Source organism: Helicoverpa zea, chromosome 31 (assembly GCF_022581195.2).
Source record: "Helicoverpa zea isolate HzStark_Cry1AcR chromosome 31, ilHelZeax1.1, whole genome shotgun sequence".
Classification (NCBI taxonomy): Eukaryota; Metazoa; Arthropoda; class Insecta; order Lepidoptera; family Noctuidae; genus Helicoverpa; species Helicoverpa zea.
Genome location: NC_061482.1, coordinates 14930609 through 14948033, shown reverse-complemented (window position 1 = coordinate 14948033; position 17425 = coordinate 14930609). Strand labels below are relative to the sequence as shown.

General features: G+C 34.4%; 1 protein-coding gene across 1 annotated transcript in view; it reads left to right on the top strand.

The window, feature by feature from the left end:
- The first annotated feature begins 4240 nt into the window (after positions 1-4240).
- Positions 4241-17425, top strand: part of LOC124644839 (PHD finger protein rhinoceros-like) — a 47417-nt gene continuing 34232 nt past the window's right edge. Inside the window, exons 1-3 of the mRNA XM_047184447.1 lie at positions 4241-4467; positions 8740-8934; positions 10090-10306. Coding sequence (XP_047040403.1) covers positions 4292-4467; positions 8740-8934; positions 10090-10306 — 588 coding nt within the window. The 5' untranslated portion in view covers positions 4241-4291. The remainder of the gene's footprint in view (positions 4468-8739; positions 8935-10089; positions 10307-17425) is intronic.

Sequence of the window (17425 nt, the reverse complement as noted above, 5' to 3'; positions counted from 1 at the left end):
AACGAAATTATTTAGCACTTGAAAGTAAATTTATGTGTAACCGGAAAGGGTATTTATAATGGCCTGTTTTGCTACGTGTTAACATTCGGTTATTACTTGTCTATCAGATAAGTTCATAACGTTAAATACTGAATTTATTTGGTATTTGAAGCACGCCTGCTAAAGGCCCTTAGCTAATAAAAATCTAATAGATGGTGTTTATTTCGTTGGATTATTTCTATAGCTTTATGAAAGCTATAGGCTTACTAATAAAATTGTATAGTATACAACTGAAAAAAAATGTTCAAACTTTTTCACATTTATAACAGACCTACCTATCTAAACATTCCTTTTGTGCAACTTTATATCCGTACCACTATACATAAAAGGTTTCATAAAATTATATAGGCAAATCATCATTGACTCTATACAGTTTTTATTATAGAAGTACCTATTGTCTAAAATCTATCTTTTCTTTAATTTAGACGTAGTTTTGTATTTTTAGAGTTAATTGTTTAAATATTAATATATAACTGTTAACAAAATAAAACACTGTAATAACTTGAATAAAAAATACATAGTACCAAGGTAATTTCTATTATTTTCAGCATCTCTAGTAAACCTTTTTACAGCGCGTGTATAATCATCGGCAAGGATATTGAGCCCTGACCTTCACCTGCGCAGAAGTGATTTATTGGTTTATTGCCCTTAAGTGTACAGTGCGCAAAGCGATCTCCACTCTTCCGCCGAGAGCTCATTATCCGTTCCGATAACTATACATGATATGAACTGCACCAGTAACCAAAAAGTACGCCAAGTTCAAAATAATAAGTAACTTATCTAATCTCATCAATAATATTCAGAACTTTGATGAGTTCCCACCCAACTAGCAACAGTTGAGTGCTGGTAAAAATTACAACTGCATTGTTAAATTGTAAAACAAAATGTAAGTGTGAATAAATAGGTAAATAAAAATAAATATACTTCCGTCATAGCTTACGTAGAGTAAAATGTACTGAAATGGAAACTGACAAAGGTTCTTTTTGTTAAATTTTTATGTAAAAAAAAAAACAACTTACAGACGTAAATATTTGTGAAATCTTACCATTGATTATCCAAACATAAAAAATACAGTAGGTGTTAGGGACCCTCAGTTAATCAATGGAGAATCATGTACGAGAACCGGTGCATTTTTTTTTAAAGTTTGGTTTGTTACCACAGAATAAAAAATATTTTTCAATGCTAATTTCGGCCATTTTCAGTTATTTTGAACGTCGTGAATACCACGGTCCATTGCATTGTTAGTTACGCGCTGCAAAGTGCAAATAAATGCATTGGTTGATTGATTGATTGCTTCGTTCATGTAACAGGACACGCGACAGACGGTTTTACGCTATTGTAGCTATAGATTGGCGAAGCTGGCATTGCTCAAATACTTTCTCCTTCATTGAGATGACCACACATACATATTTATAAGTAAGTATATAGAAATCCGTGTTCTAGGTGTAAGTACATAGATATTCCTGGGATTAATCATTCTAATATCTACCGTTTCATTTGCTAATTTTTAGTCTTATTAGTTAGGATACTTATTCCTACGATGTAGTAAACGGCAACAGGGGCCCGATTCCCCTAATTTTACTTAAGCGACATTCGATTCACGTTCGACTCGATTCGACTGAGATCCAATCCCGACTCGATTACCATTGAAGCGTGTGTGGCATTCCGCTATTTTTTCTTTGAAATAAAAGTTTTTATCCTTTTTTGTCATTCAATAATGAATCATTTTGTCTGCAAATGATTTACGATTGCAAAATGATTGTACAGCAAACTACCGTCTGGACCAAAATCACCAAAATAGCAGACCAATCGCACACCAATCAAATGTCAATCGAATACGATTGGTCTTTTATTAGTAGCAGAATGCCGATATGGCTAAAATTGCTATTGCGATCATATTGCGATTCGATATCTATTCGATTTTAACATTATTAACTTAGGAGAATCGGGCCCCTGGCTGATACGATGATGATAATATTATATAAATTAAATAATATTAAAAACAATATAATATTAAAAACCAAAAATATAGTATAAATAATATTGAATACCAAAAATATAACCTTATCGGGTGGTCACATGTGAATCGTAGGGTGTCCATGCAAGTGCACCTATTAAAACAATTAAAAAGATGGGTGTAATATAATAAAATTATTTATGTAGACGTTATTTATGTAGTTTTGCAGCAATTTATTTACAGCAACAAATATGTTAACAGCTTGATTTGGAAAGTAGGTACACATATTCAATTCAAGTAGGTATGCTCGAGATTTGAAATAACTGGGTGCGGTGATCTTAATCTTGCAAGAAAATAATTATATTATATGAAATAATTACTTAGATCGAAGCTACCAGTGGCTACAATGTAGAACAGAAATAGAAGATAAAATAATAAATCTTTTAATGCTCTTGTCCTCTCACATAGATCCTAATGATGATTATCCAGGACCTGAATAAGTTTGTTAAGTTTTATCTATGGTTCTGCTCCTAACCATCGAGGAGTTCCCTCATAAGAAGACCAGGGTCTGGGTTGGAGCATCAAGTTTTTCTATGTTATTGTCATCGAAACTATTATGCCCGTTCAAAATTCCAAAGTCTAGAGGACGTATTTACACTACTACTAACGTGGATTTGTCATTCATGAACTTAGAAGGGGAATGGCTTGTAAACAAAGATAAAACCTTGCAAATAAAATTAATGTGGGACTTAAAATACATACAGATTGGGTGTTGTTAAAATAGTAAAATATTTTTGACAAACTTTGGGGTTGGCCAGAAAGGATAAATTATAAATATGCTTTTTGCTCTAAACCAACTACAAGTAATTTTTAAACCCCTATAAAAATTAAACGCTTTTATTGAATCACGCACAATAAAAAATAGAACGGAATTTTACAGGAATTTCTCATTTTTTTAATACAGCAACATTATGACTTTTTTTTGACGACAGCGCCAACTGGTGGATATTTGGTGTAACTTCATATTGATATCTCTGGCTCTATGTTCATGTTGTAATTTATTCTAGTAATTTGTGCTTCTTGCTGACAAATCCAATGTTTATTAACTATGTGCTCGTGTTTGGTTTATTCTCGGCTTTGAGAAATTAAAATCTTATCTCCATGTATATGTTATGCGGCAAGTTACTTTCAAAACCAATGACATTAGATGAACTCGATGTGCGTTTTGGCCATTTTACTTGGCTTGCGTGGTGATTCGTACATAGTCACGTGACCGAAGTAGTTTTTTGGATCAATGGCGCCAAATGTCTGTTACAGAAAATGTATGTGAATTATGAGGTATTTCAACATAGTGCATTATTGCAAATTGATATACAATTGACTTGATGTATATATGATATACATTCATAGCGAAACGGTGGAGAAAATGATGCGTAGGACTCACGTCAATCTGGCAACAAAACAGTGCTGCTATCTATGTTGTCAACTTTGTTATGTAGCCTACAATGGAGACTATTCGTGAGATAAATATTTACGGTTAATTAATATAGAATGAAGTTATTGGATTCCTTGGTTGTTTACTGTGAGTGCATTTTGTAAATTATCGGTGGCTGCATGTGAGTTGATCGAGGGGCGGCTGATAAATATGGCTCGCCGCTATTTACAGTCTCGGCCCGACCACTGGCCCGCCATACATTTTACTCGTGCAATAAAGTGAAACGTCAAACGGGATTGTTATTCATTTTCGTACATAGTGCAAGAGAATACCATATATTTCGATATTGATGCATCATATGGTGTAATCAGCAGAGATAAAACACGAACATACTGCTAGAACACCTGTACATTTTACATTGTTGAATCCTGAAATGACATTTTTGTTCTGACCGTCAAAATGCTTTTGTATCTAATAGTTTCGGATAAAAGGCTTCAGTACTAGAAGCCAATGCTGCAATACGTTGAGATGGTGTTATTAATGGTGAAAGCACGTTGTTTTGTTGTTTGGCTGACTGTGTTCACTGTAATTAGTATGTCAAAACTCAATGTGTGATAGTGTTGTGTGAATACTTTGGATGATTGTGAACATGCTTAGAGGAGCTCAATGAAGAGCTCCCAGTGATGATGAGGGTGACAAGCAGGTATAAAATAGACATGTTGTTGTTTCAGGTTTACGGAACGCAAACTGAAGTGCCATGTAGTGAATGATGTGACATTCTACACAATGTTGTTACCCGCGTTCTAAGTGTAAAGCAGTAGAAGCATCGTGAACATGTAGGTTGTGGACTAGTTAGCGAGATGTCGTTGAGAGGCACAAAGCGGTCGTCTGGGATGCGCGGTGATGAAGCCGGTGTATCCAAGCGCCGCAGGACGGAGCCCGAGGATGCTCTCTGGCAGCTCCGCCCAGTTAGTGACCTCAAGATGTCATCAATTTATAACAGGAGTGCCTCAGAGGCACCCGCTGAACTATTCAGGTTTGTGTGATACGTTTGAATTGGATGCCATTATTGGAATACAGTCTATTATATTATCTTAAGTATTAGAAAGCATTCATATATTAATTAGAGTATGTAATATATATTATGTATTAAGCACCAAACCTCTGGTTTCTGTAAATTCAACATAAACAAACTATTGTCACAGTTCATATCAACTTAGGATTCTTGTTGTTTGTGGTCATGATAAGCTATCTAAAACAAAAGCTGGCATGAAGAGTGACAGACCTCTTGATTAGGGTTTCAGAAACCAAGTAACATTTAGTTCCAGATATTGTATATTATACGCTGTTCATAGTTGTTAGTATTTTTATGCTGTATAAATAGCTGTTTGCCCCTGCCATTTTTGTCATATTTACTAGCTGTTGCGAATAATACTGACCTGCTCAAAAGTGATTCATAGAAGTACATTACTTAATTTTGCTAAAGATTGTTTGAAAACAAAAACACAAGCTGCAGCTAAGTATTTTTTTTAAATCACACAAGAATAAGTTAAAACCTAAAATACTACAGTTTAATAGCATTTTGACTACAACACAATTGTCTATAGTCAACAACTTGCATTGCAGTTGCCATAAAATATTGCACCCATGCGAATTTGCTTTAAATGAACTGGGTGAACTTGCTGTGCTTAAATAATGTTGTGCAATAAGCATTCTGCTGAAATTGATAACATAACATACTTAAAGATTTTTGAAAAATTATTCAAATATAGATTTGAAAGCAAATAACTTAGATTCAGTTGCATTGCTGTGCTGTAAAATCTGTTATTAGATAATATAAAATTAGTACATCATTATTGTAAGTTATAAATGTTGTTATTTAGCCATGTGTAGAAATAATTTACTCTGGATCTGATGAACTCAACTTGACTAAGATTTTAATGAGGAGAGGAATAGTATTGCGACTGTTCTATGAATATTGTGCCTGTTTTTTGCAAAATAAATATAAATCTGTGTCTACTGTAGTAGGATAGTTGTTAAGACGGATTAAACTAAGATATGAGAGAATGTGCATATGGAAATTAGGATAGTAAATGACAAATGAATGTTGCTATGTTAAATATAAATTACACTATTATTTCAAAAGCAGTTTATTAGACACACTTATCCTACTATAGATTTAAACCCTATTGATGTATACTGCGGATATTAATACAAAGTAAATTCTATTACCTTATGTTAAAATTACCACCAGATATAGTACCATATAACAGTCAAAAATAGTGAATGGTCACCCAAATTTGATCTGCATTTTAATGTAAAATTATAACCAAAGTTTTAACTCCTCCTAATATGCTATTTAAGCAAAACTGAACAATCACCGAATCTTAGCTAACAAATGAATTAATGCAGTACTTCTGCCTAAATAAACCATAGTGATTCTCTAAAAATGTGGTTTATTTCCAAATGAAGTATTACAATGCCATCATCTCCAGAGCTGTTTCACAACTATGTTAGGGTTGGCGTTCACCGGATGCAGCTGAGTACCAGTGTTTTACAAGGACCCACTGCCTTTCTGACCTCCTCACCCCAGTTACCCAGGCAACCTAGTACCCCTTGGTGCCAGACTTACGAACTTCTGACTACCATAACGACGGCCAAGGATGTTAAATAAGGGCTGGGACCAATTTACATCAATATAATGATGCCATATGTAGTTATATCTAAAACCATATTTTCAAGTTTGCTTTTATATAATACAACCCTGACAACTGTAGTTAAAAACTAGCTATGTGAGTTTTAGACTTATGGCACCCCCACTTGCCTAATTTTGGTGCAATCTATGTTAGGTGATCATTTACTATTTTTATAGATCATTTTTCATTGTTGGTGTGATTACAATTTGAAATGCAGTAGTGACTACATTTACTGGTACTATTGTAATTTTAGACTTAACTATTACAGCATTAAGGGTATCAAAACATTGTATCTTTGTTATTATTATCATTTAATCCCTATTTCATATTGTAGTAATGTTATCAGTTGTACATCCTATTAATATTATGATGGGATTTACATCCTCTCTTAGGGAAATTCATTACAAAAAAAATGTCCTAAACATTTATTTAGTTATCTATTCTCATTGGTTATTAGTCAAAACAGTTTCTTATTGTTTTGTTATGAAACAGATACATTTTTAAGTTTTGGAATGGTCAAAGAACTGCTATGACATGATCCTGCCCAAGTAAAATGTTTAAGAACATGATATCCTTAATAATAGGTTATAATTGGAAAAAAATCATGCCTACATACTTACATAACTATGGTTCATATCCATATAACCCAAAATACTTTAATGAGGACTTTAGCCCTTTTCCGTCAATAATATGCATTATAATAAGTCACTGCTAACTTAACATAAAAGTTGGTTAAAACCATGCCTAAGGCAGTTGCAAGTTATTAATGATACGCAGATAGCAAATAATCGTTGCTATTATAGAAAAGTACATAAGTAAGCTTCTGGTGATGCAGCGGTTGCCAAAGTAACACGAGCACAGGCAGATGAAAGCGTAGATGGCTACGAACAGCATCGAGGGATCATACTCTTCTTTGTCCATATTGGTATTCGAGTACTTCTTTCTGGGTATGGTATCTGGCCACCTAGAAAAGAAATACTGTGTTGAACACATAAAAATACTTTTGGTGGTAATACTGCCAAGTATAAGGTTGGTTTTTGAACCCAAAAAAGATTATTGAGTTGAGACTAAGATTATTGGTAGACAGGAAAAAGCTTCACAACAAGATGCTGTATTAAAATTCAGAATGCAATTTTATCATTGTGCTACCTGTACATTCAAATCAATTTAATCTTTAAACTGACAAAAAACAACAGAGCACTCGGTTTTTCTTTATATTACATTATCTTATTGTTTCTAGTCTATGAAGAATTTCTTGAATCTAGTAGCCGCTTTCACCACAGGGACTCTAAAAATGAATAATAATTATTAATTATCATTCAAAAACAATATTTTGCAAAAAAAAAATACAACTATGAACATTCTCTCACACTGAAGTTAAAATTGAGCTTATGCTGGCAAAATTACTCTAGACATAGATATAAGGGTTATTGTAGAAATTGTTATTATTGTGTACTATGCGAATTGTATTGTTTATCTATTAGTATTTTATTGTCAATCAATCATTTTATTCATCTTGCAATCATCATTACTATAATGTAGAAGATTATGTCATAATGTAACTTCCATCTTTAAATTTTATTGTTATTGCTATCAAATATTCTGTCATTCATTGGGATAGAATCTATATCATTGTCTTGAAAATTCTGCAAATGGTATTTGTACTAACTTATATATTACTTTCATTGTAGAAATTAACCAAATAAGAAATCTTACTAATCTGTCTAACAAAAATTGCTAAAGGAACTTAGGATGTACATACTAACTCATTAATTAAATTTATACATCATTCTCATCAGCTTGAAACACAGAAACATATTAATCTATTCTGTTTTGTATCAATCCGAAGATTTTTAAATGGCGCTATCAGACATGTATTTGTGATGGACAAGGTGATGGCATTCACATTATAATAATCTTTGGAAACACATGTTTTAAATACAGTGTGATGTCTCAATGATTCATACTATTTTCTTATCATGGTCACTGCATGGTTTAAGCAGCTGAAATCAGCATAGCATGTAATACTGACATACAGATCCTAGTTATCAAATATTTATCCGGAATTGCACCGACCGTGGTCACGGGCACAGCTAGCAGCGTCTCCGTGAAACGCTGTTTTTTAAGTAACCTCACATAATTATTTTTTTGAAATACAAACATACTTTTAATGTCGGTGCAATTTGAACGACACGTCGGGTGAAGACAAAGGGATTGTACCAATATATACCTATGGATATCCGTAGGAATTTATCGCCTGTAAGTCCCAATAGTTTATAAACATGGACAAACACCCTAGAATATATCGATTGAGAATGATACAAACAAGGGTGGAAAGCTGTGGCAACTAACTGCAATTAATTACAACATCTCAGAAAAGATTAATATGTAATACAAACTAACAAGATTTTACAGACGACTCGACATCCAACAATATCGCGTCTAAAATCAAAATCTTCAACAATTGAATTGGTAATGTATTCTGATTTTGATCTACATAATCTAATTCAGGTATCTGCATATCGCGTTGTCTGTAAAATGCCATGGGTTTGGTGAATAAAATAACAAAATGTTTTGGAAATGCTAAGTGGATGTGTGTGTGCGAATTTCAGAAAGGACCTTATCAGCGCCATGAAATTGCCCGACAATGAGCCCCTGACACCATCTTCGTACTGGATAATAACTGACACGTGGAAGCAGGACTGGGAGAGAGGAGTTCAGGTGCCGGTCAACCCTGACTCCCTCCCCGCGCCTAAGGTCAAGATCATTGACAATCCACCGCCACCCAACTTTCAGGAATTCAAATTGTAAGTTCAACTTTTATAAACATCGCTACTACATTTTCCAACTTTTACTTAAGAAGCTTTTAAAGGTTTTCTTTAAAAACTCTTCTATAGGGGGAGGTCACGGTTTTTTTGTGACTTTATAACTTTCTTCCACAACACTGAGAAGTTATTTCGGTGGTTACAAAAGTATGAGCTAATTATAGCAGTTGTTTAATTACCGAAATCAAATAATATCTGTTCATTTGTAAAAATCAGCAAAGGATATTATTAACCGAATTCCTAAAAAGGAGGAGGTTCTCAATTCGGATGTCTTTCGACTTCTAAAAAGCAAGAAAAAGCTGTTAGGTGCATCGCCCTAAAAGTCGGTGGCGAAATATATCTTTGTAAAAAGTTAAAAAAATAAATATTTAAAGTCCTTTATGAAATAGGCTGGTAGTTTCGATATATAGTGCATATGGTGAACACTCATTGTGTACTACTCAATAGTGATGAAGGTAAGCACCGGCCATTAGGTGCGGTTTTAAAATTGCTTCATTTTGGATGTGGCAATAATAATTCTAAATAATAATTCAGTAGGCAATGAATTAGGTTAGGTATGTTAAATTTCCATGTGGTTATTTTTTTAACAAAGGAGTACTACAGATTTTCATTTAGTTTCTATTGGTCTACGTAAACAGCATAACTTTGATCTACACAGACGCTGTAGTTACTCGGTGACGCCCATTTTTTGACGCCCTTTATTAGTAGTAGATTATTTATGGAAAATATAGTATTAGCTGTTTGAAAGTTACAATTGTTTATTACATTTTCAACACTTAATACTTTTGTTACGTTTAAAAAAAAAAAATATATTTTTTATCTTATAGAAGTATTCAATATGAATGCGGCCTTAACAATTTCAAATTAAGTACAGGCGTTTGCCCCGCCCAGACCCATCTCACTCTGTCAATACCGGAAAAATTGCGAGAGATATACATAGTACTCATTGTAAAAAAAAATACGTCAGGAATATCATTAAAATTCGATATTAAAAGAAGGTATTTATTTAAATATTTTACGACTGCCACCTGAAAATATAATATAATAACTTAAGACTCACCTTAGATTGCCACCGTATCCAAATGTCCCTGCAGACACGATATTTTCTTTTATTAATATGCTTTGTTTATCCAACAGGCCTAAAGACAAATACGTGCACCTGAGTCGCGATGCTCACTACCATTCGGACAAACATCTACTGAGTCAAACGCCGGCGCGTGCCGAGGCCGCTTGCAGTTACGACTTGGATGCCACTGACACCGCGTGGCTAAAACTCCTGAATGCAGAGCGCGCGAGGGCGGGTGCCCCACCAGTCACCGAAGACCAACTCGAAAAAGTCATCGAGGAGTTGGAGGTAAGTCCTTATATCTTTTTCCATACAACCGATTTTCGACCTTAAAAGAACGTGGGTTACGTTTGATAACGCGTTTGATACTACTGCGCATTCGCCGCCCCTAAGGTTTAAAATTGTTGTTTACATGACGAACGTTAGTACAGTTTTGCATTTACGAACATCAAAAAGGATTTTGCTAACGCAAATATAGACGTATGAACTGCACTGAGATACATTATCACATGGATTTACATAAAACCTACGTAAGGTTGTGACATTGTAAACTGATGCATTTTTATTCACGTTAATATACGGAAGGGTACCTTAGAGGGTCACGTTTTATTCCACGTGTAATAATAGAGGAGTACTTTTGTAGCCGATGCCGAAATCGAAACTGTCTTAGTTTCGGCCTAGGAAACAGCATCCAAGATCTTTTAATAATCGTAATATTACTCGAATAAAAGCTCTGTCATAAGGCAACACTAGCATAATTATTTATTATTTAAAAGAGGATTCGAAGCAGTAGCCTTTTGCCGTTGGCACAGTGAAGGTCTCGTCGTTCCAGTTATTGTGAATCAGTTAATTTAATTCTAAAAAATAGTTCAATAAACATTAAGACAGTAAGTAACAAAGCTTTTCCAAGCCCCCGTCGGTCCGCATAACAGCGCAATAGTGCAACCAATAAATATATAAAACCTCATTTTTCTGCCCCAGTTTCATCGATAAAAGAATAAGATTCAAGGGCACTGTTGCCAATGGGCATGTAACTAAAAAAACTTCATTAAGCCTAATCTTTTCATATAGGTAGTACTACCCCAATGCATTTTGTTTGATGTCGAAGCCATAGGGAGATCACGACGAAGGGAAGAGTTTTAATAAACGGCTACACATGTTAGTGTTTCAAGGTCCGTTGTAACCTTATTTTATTGATGTGTGTACGGTAGACCGCACATCAGTGGTAACTGTCATGCACCTTAACTCAATAGTAATAAGTACGATTTTCCTATAAAACTGTTACCACCGACCTGAAGTTGACTGTACATGAGTGCCCAATTTAGGTAGTTTACTAACTCTAAGTAAATTATGTTGCCATAATCATTTAGTAAAGCGTCGTAAGATAGTTTCAGTTTAATTTATCATTTTGATGGGACAATTGATTTCATTTTTTTATTGCTAATATAAGCTAAATAATATCAACGTCATAGCTTGTATTTTCATACTAATTGCATAGAGAGTAACTGTTTTTGTCAGTTCAATAAAAGTTATAAATTTGACTCGTAAACTACCGTATTAGAACTGTAAAAGCTAATTAAAATTGCCGAATTTATATTGGCTCGCAATTACCGCTGACATAACCACCCGGTTGATATTACACTATCCAAAACAATCATACTAACAATTTGTAACTAATATAAAAATACTGAAGATGGTGCACAATTTCCAATACAACATCTTATAACGAAAGTTATAAAGCAAACCGCATCTTTCATTCATTAGCAACAAAAGTGTACCGAAGAAATTTTGTAACTATCGAAGAAGTTTTAACAACGTCAAGAGTTAGACGAATCTCTACATACTCCCCGCGAAATTTCGCGCCGCGAAATTGCATAGAGAGTAACTGTTTTTGTCAGTTCAATAAAAGTTATAAATTTGACTCGTAAACTACCGTATTAGAACTGTAAAAGCTAATTAAAATTGCCGAATTTATATTGGCTCGCAATTACCGCTGACATAACCACCCGGTTGATATTACACTATCCAAAACAATCATACTAACAATTTGTAACTAATATAAAAATACTGAAGATGGTGCACAATTTCCAATACAACATCTTATAACGAAAGTTATAAAGCAAACCGCATCTTTCATTCATTAGCAACAAAAGTGTACCGAAGAAATTTTGTAACTATCGAAGAAGTTTTAACAACGTCAAGAGTTAGACGAATCTCTACATACTCCCCGCGAAATTTCACAGGTACGTACGTGTAAAGGTGCGTTTTGAATTCTAGCTGACGACTGCCACTGGCAACTTCACGCGACTGCATGAAATCAGTCGATACCTGACAGCGACTGCACATGCTGTTGCCGCTTCGATCTCAAACGGTTTTATAAGATCTGTAACTACACACAAACCATTACCTTAATCCGCGGCTGATATCAAGCATTTGCTGAACGTGCATTTCGCAGTTGCAGCCGGCAGCTAGCTTTCAAAACGTACCTTAATCGTCGAGCTGTGATCCCAACGACATGGTTAAGATAGCATCGACATAACTTACAGACGTACAGGCTCAGGTCACACGGGACCAATAGTTTCTATGTATTTATATTTGACATTGAGCGCAGTTACAATGTTGTGCGCACCTCGGTCACATTGATTTTGGCTTAAATTGTGGAGAACGACTCAGATTTATGCAGGTACTGGTAACCAGATCATATTTTACTAAGGCTCAAGTTTACTGACAATATAAACGTTAGAATTTCGAAACACAACTGTTTGCGAAAATTGGACGTGAAAATTCATAGTAAACTGTTATTAAAAAAATCAAAAAAACTGACGTTTATGTTGTCGGTGAAATTTTGCATCAGTCTTTTGATGAGCCATCACGTATATGGAAATATTACTAATTAATGTATTAGGTAGTAGACAGCTAAAAATGAAAATAATAACCTGAAAACTTCTTAATAACTTATGATTTAATATTGCACACATGCAGTGCCTGTTTTGTAAGTGAAAAAAAAAGCACCAAGTAATTAAGTTACTAGCGACGTGTAAATATTTCTTTAAAGAATACCCCGTGGAAAATTTTAATTTAAAGGTGTTTAAATAACTAAAGAAAGGAAGCACAAAAACTATTCTTAGCATTAAAGGACTTTTATTTACAAGTAAACGCAAGTGCAACTTTTGACGGGTCGCATTTTTATGAAGCGTTTTTCATTTTAGAGCCCTCTCTCTACATAATATATTAATTGCATTGATAATTTACTTCACTTCATTTTACCTCGTAACCCAGTAAAATACTATTTAATCATGTTTATAATATCAATTGACATCTATGTCACTCTAAAATTGCTCTATAAATAAATAGCACTTTCATCAATAAGTGTTGGAGGCTGTTCCGTGGTTCCGTGGTTGGTCGAAGTGTTCACATTCATTAGACTCATGCCGATGCGGTTATAGCCTACGTTGCGTAGCTATTGTAGGCGCTACGTTGCTACGCTGCTACGACGGCGACGCTACGAAGCTACGAAGTTATTAAAACAGGACTTAATTACGTCCTTTATGCAGAGAGTACTTACAATTTTTTTTAACCATATTTGAGTCCATGAAACTAAAACAACATAATGTAAGTTATTAAAAAACCCGCCACAGTCGTACCATCATACTTGAAAATCGAGCAAAAACCAAACCATATCTCTTTATTTTTATGGTGGCTACAAAAGCAGTTTACACTGTGTAAAAACAATTCATTTTACTTTCACGAGATTAAGCCCGCAGGCAGATAGTCGGACGGTCGACAGGCTTAGTACTACTCAAAGGGCTTGCAGCCCTAAACGCATGGGGAATGCACCCGGTGAAATGTAATGAGTTTGTATTGCGCTGGTCAATGTTCATGGCAGGCCGAACAACCCTTTGATATAATCAAAGTACATATTATTATAGTTCGGCCATTCAGAGAATGCGTTCCTGACACGTCGCGATTGAACTGACGACGTAACTTTGCAATGGCGTTGCAGTTACGATAAAAATATTTTTGCTGGTTGTTTACCGTTTTAACAATTGAGGAGCATTAAAACAACATTATTATATCAATAATCAATGAATGTTATAATTTTGTGCCAAACTGAGTGTCAAATAACTTGGTAAACAATATTTTTCTAAATCTATACTGCGCTATTACAAGGTTATGTCAGCGGTTTATATTTTGTAGTGCTGTGCTAAAAATAACAGGCAAGTATCGTAATCTGTTCTTATACAGTTATAATATAAAATAATACGTTTTGATTTTCTTTTGAAGAATTGGAAAATAATGGACTATAAGACTTAATTATAACGTTTATGAAATATAAAAATAAAACTATGACCAAACCGCATTTTTATACTTAGATTAAAAATGGTAACCCCAAATGGCGTTATGGGCCGCCATTTTGTGACGCTAAAACAGTCGTCCGTTGTCGTTTCGTGCGCATAGACCACGTTTTTCAAGTGTTTTCGATCTGTTTTTATTTGATTACCCGGCTGTTATTGATAATAATATAATTATACATGTAGGCGAAGATGATGATGAAGACACCACCTCCTCAAGCAAATCGGAGTCTGATTAATATTCTGTTCGCACATTCAATTCAATGTACTTGTAACAAAGAATAAATAAAACAATTTTATTATATGAATATTACCTTTTTTTGGTTTCCACTTAAATAACTAAAATATAAAACAAATGATTCCGCCAATTTAAAACGAAAATAATCTTAAAATAATGCGGCGGTTCATTTTGAAGGAACGGTAACGAACTCAGTGTTATGTTGTGCCCATCACTAGTCGTGACTAACTGATAGGTGTCAGGAACGCATTCTCTGAACGGCCGAAGTATATTGACGTCCAAACAGAAATAATTAATAAATCTTGACATGATGAAATTGGCACTCTATCATTTTTAAACAAATTGCTGACTTAATATGTTACTCTTAAGGTGTACTTTAGTTTGAAATGACGTCCCCTCAAAGGATGAAATCTAGGTCCCCCCTTCAAATATAATTCGCGGGAGTACCTACGTATTGTATAACAAAGATGGACAGTGATCGCCTAGTATTTATTTTTGAAGGTAAATCATTGATGATTGTTTATTTCTATGTCATTAGTTTTACTTCAACGAAATTACATTAGATAAGTGAGCCCCCGCTGTTATCTCGAGACATGTCGAAACAATTTGATAACTACTGAACTAGGTGAATAGTTGTATGTAGCTGCAGGAATGTGTGGGGATAATTGGCGTGATGGTATATTCAGTTCAGCGTAATAACGTTGTTTACTCGTGCGTTCAGATTTGAAAAGCTACATATCTCTTAGATTGATATAAAATGACGACTGTTGCACTTTAACTGAAAATACTTATAACGAATGTAAAATCCAGATCCAAATAAAAATATTACATCACTTCTAAATATTATCTACCTATTCACATTATGGCATGCACGTGTACATTGTAGAGGGAAAATTCATCCAGACTAATAACACAGTATGAAACAGATCACTTTAATTGATTGGCGCAACTCACTACCAAAAGTTTGTGCGCGGGGGGAGGTAGGTGCGGAGGTGAAAGCTACATGCGTTTATACTAAAACCTATGTGCCTGTGTAGGTACCACATACATACAAGTCTCCTATCAAACCACCCTCGCTGTATTACGACCGCGGGTTCATTTTGACTGATTGAATGTTTATAAATCTGTATTATGAACCTAATCAGTCTGCAAAATTAATATTTCGAACCCCTGCCTTTTAATAATTTTGGACTTAATCCGATATTTTACAAGGACTAAAAGGGACGATGGTGGGCATGGATTAGGCTCGAGAAGTTTTTATGAACGTGTTTAGAGCTCCTTTTAAATAGTATTTATTTTTAAAATAGCGTTAATGATGATTTTATTATTTGCTAGAAATAGATAAGAGTCTTAATTAGTTACGTTAAGAAGCTTAGCACCTACTCAGATCTGTTTTTCACAGTACCTATAAATTAATAATAAAATTCATCCCCGGGTGGCTATATTTTATTCGGGTAGGTAGGGGAAGTAGTTTCCACGGGTTCCGCAGCTTGTCGTCAATATGCCGTTTTTAGAATGTTGTAACTTAGTTCATGTGCTGCCATGTGCAAAAACTATCCTCTCAACGCTAATTGACTCTAGGAATCGTAAATAGAGTTAAAAGTCAATATGAGGGTTTCGATACTCTTTGGTTCTTTTTATTTTGTTAATATTTCAATTTAAAACGTTTCAGTTACTATGTTTGTTGTTTGTTTTTATCGAGTTAGTCAGTAGCAAGAATTAACTCAAAGTCTAAACAAAAGTTATCTAACTGAAAGGAAAACATGTAAGAGAAATAACAAGCGAATATTCACAAATATGACAAGGGTTTTTCATAGAAATATGTGCAACTAAATACTAGAAATGTTTATTATTTACTTGAAAATTCTAGCTCGGAATGTATCCTGCATTGCACGAGTTTTATAAATTAAAAAAATACGCGGAAAGGAATATCTAGTTTAATGTTTGCGAATAGCGTCCGGGTTTTACGTGGAAATATGGATTAAGTCTCGAAGCTTATAGTACGGGTGAAAAATTGTTTGTGAGTGACGTTCGTGCCCACCGCCTCTGAGGGGGATTCTTTGTGCATCAAACACAATTTGATATACGATATTCTGTACCTAGCATTTGTACTGGGAAGAGCTTTTGTGATGCAAACTTGGTAATCGATATAACCACTAATTTACTGAGTGTCATATTATCCGGATTAAAATAATGAACGCGTTCGTTTTGCGACCTATTCAAACAGGACTATTAATTAGTTAAAATTATTACATGGAAAGCAGAAAATATTGATTTTGTCTTTAGTAGCGGCGTCATTACCAATATTATGTTGCTTTCACAGTATTATGGCAATAATCAGTGAGCTTTGAATGCGACGGCTTTACCAAGAATAGTACTGATGGAATTGTATGGCTTCAAATCGAGGTTTATTGGATGGCTTGTCAGCACCAATATGCACTGGGAATTAATCCCCAACATTATTGGGTCGGGTATGCACATTGATAGATATTTACTTATGAAATTAACGTGCATTGGGTGTATGTACAAGCGTTACCCACAGCCGTTTAAGTAGCTATGTCAGTTCAGTTATCTATTAGTGTAATATATTTTTTATATAAAAATATATCAGGTAAAGGTAGTACGAGGACTGTGAAAAATACTGTTTGCGATGTTTAATTAAAACTAAAATCTATCAGTCTGACACATACAGATTTACGTTTTGATGGAGTACTTCCAATTACGAGAGATTATTGAAATTGTTAATAATGTGTCCAAAATAATCATCATAATTTTCAACACAATAAATTAGATTTCAATTACTTATTTCCACTGAAT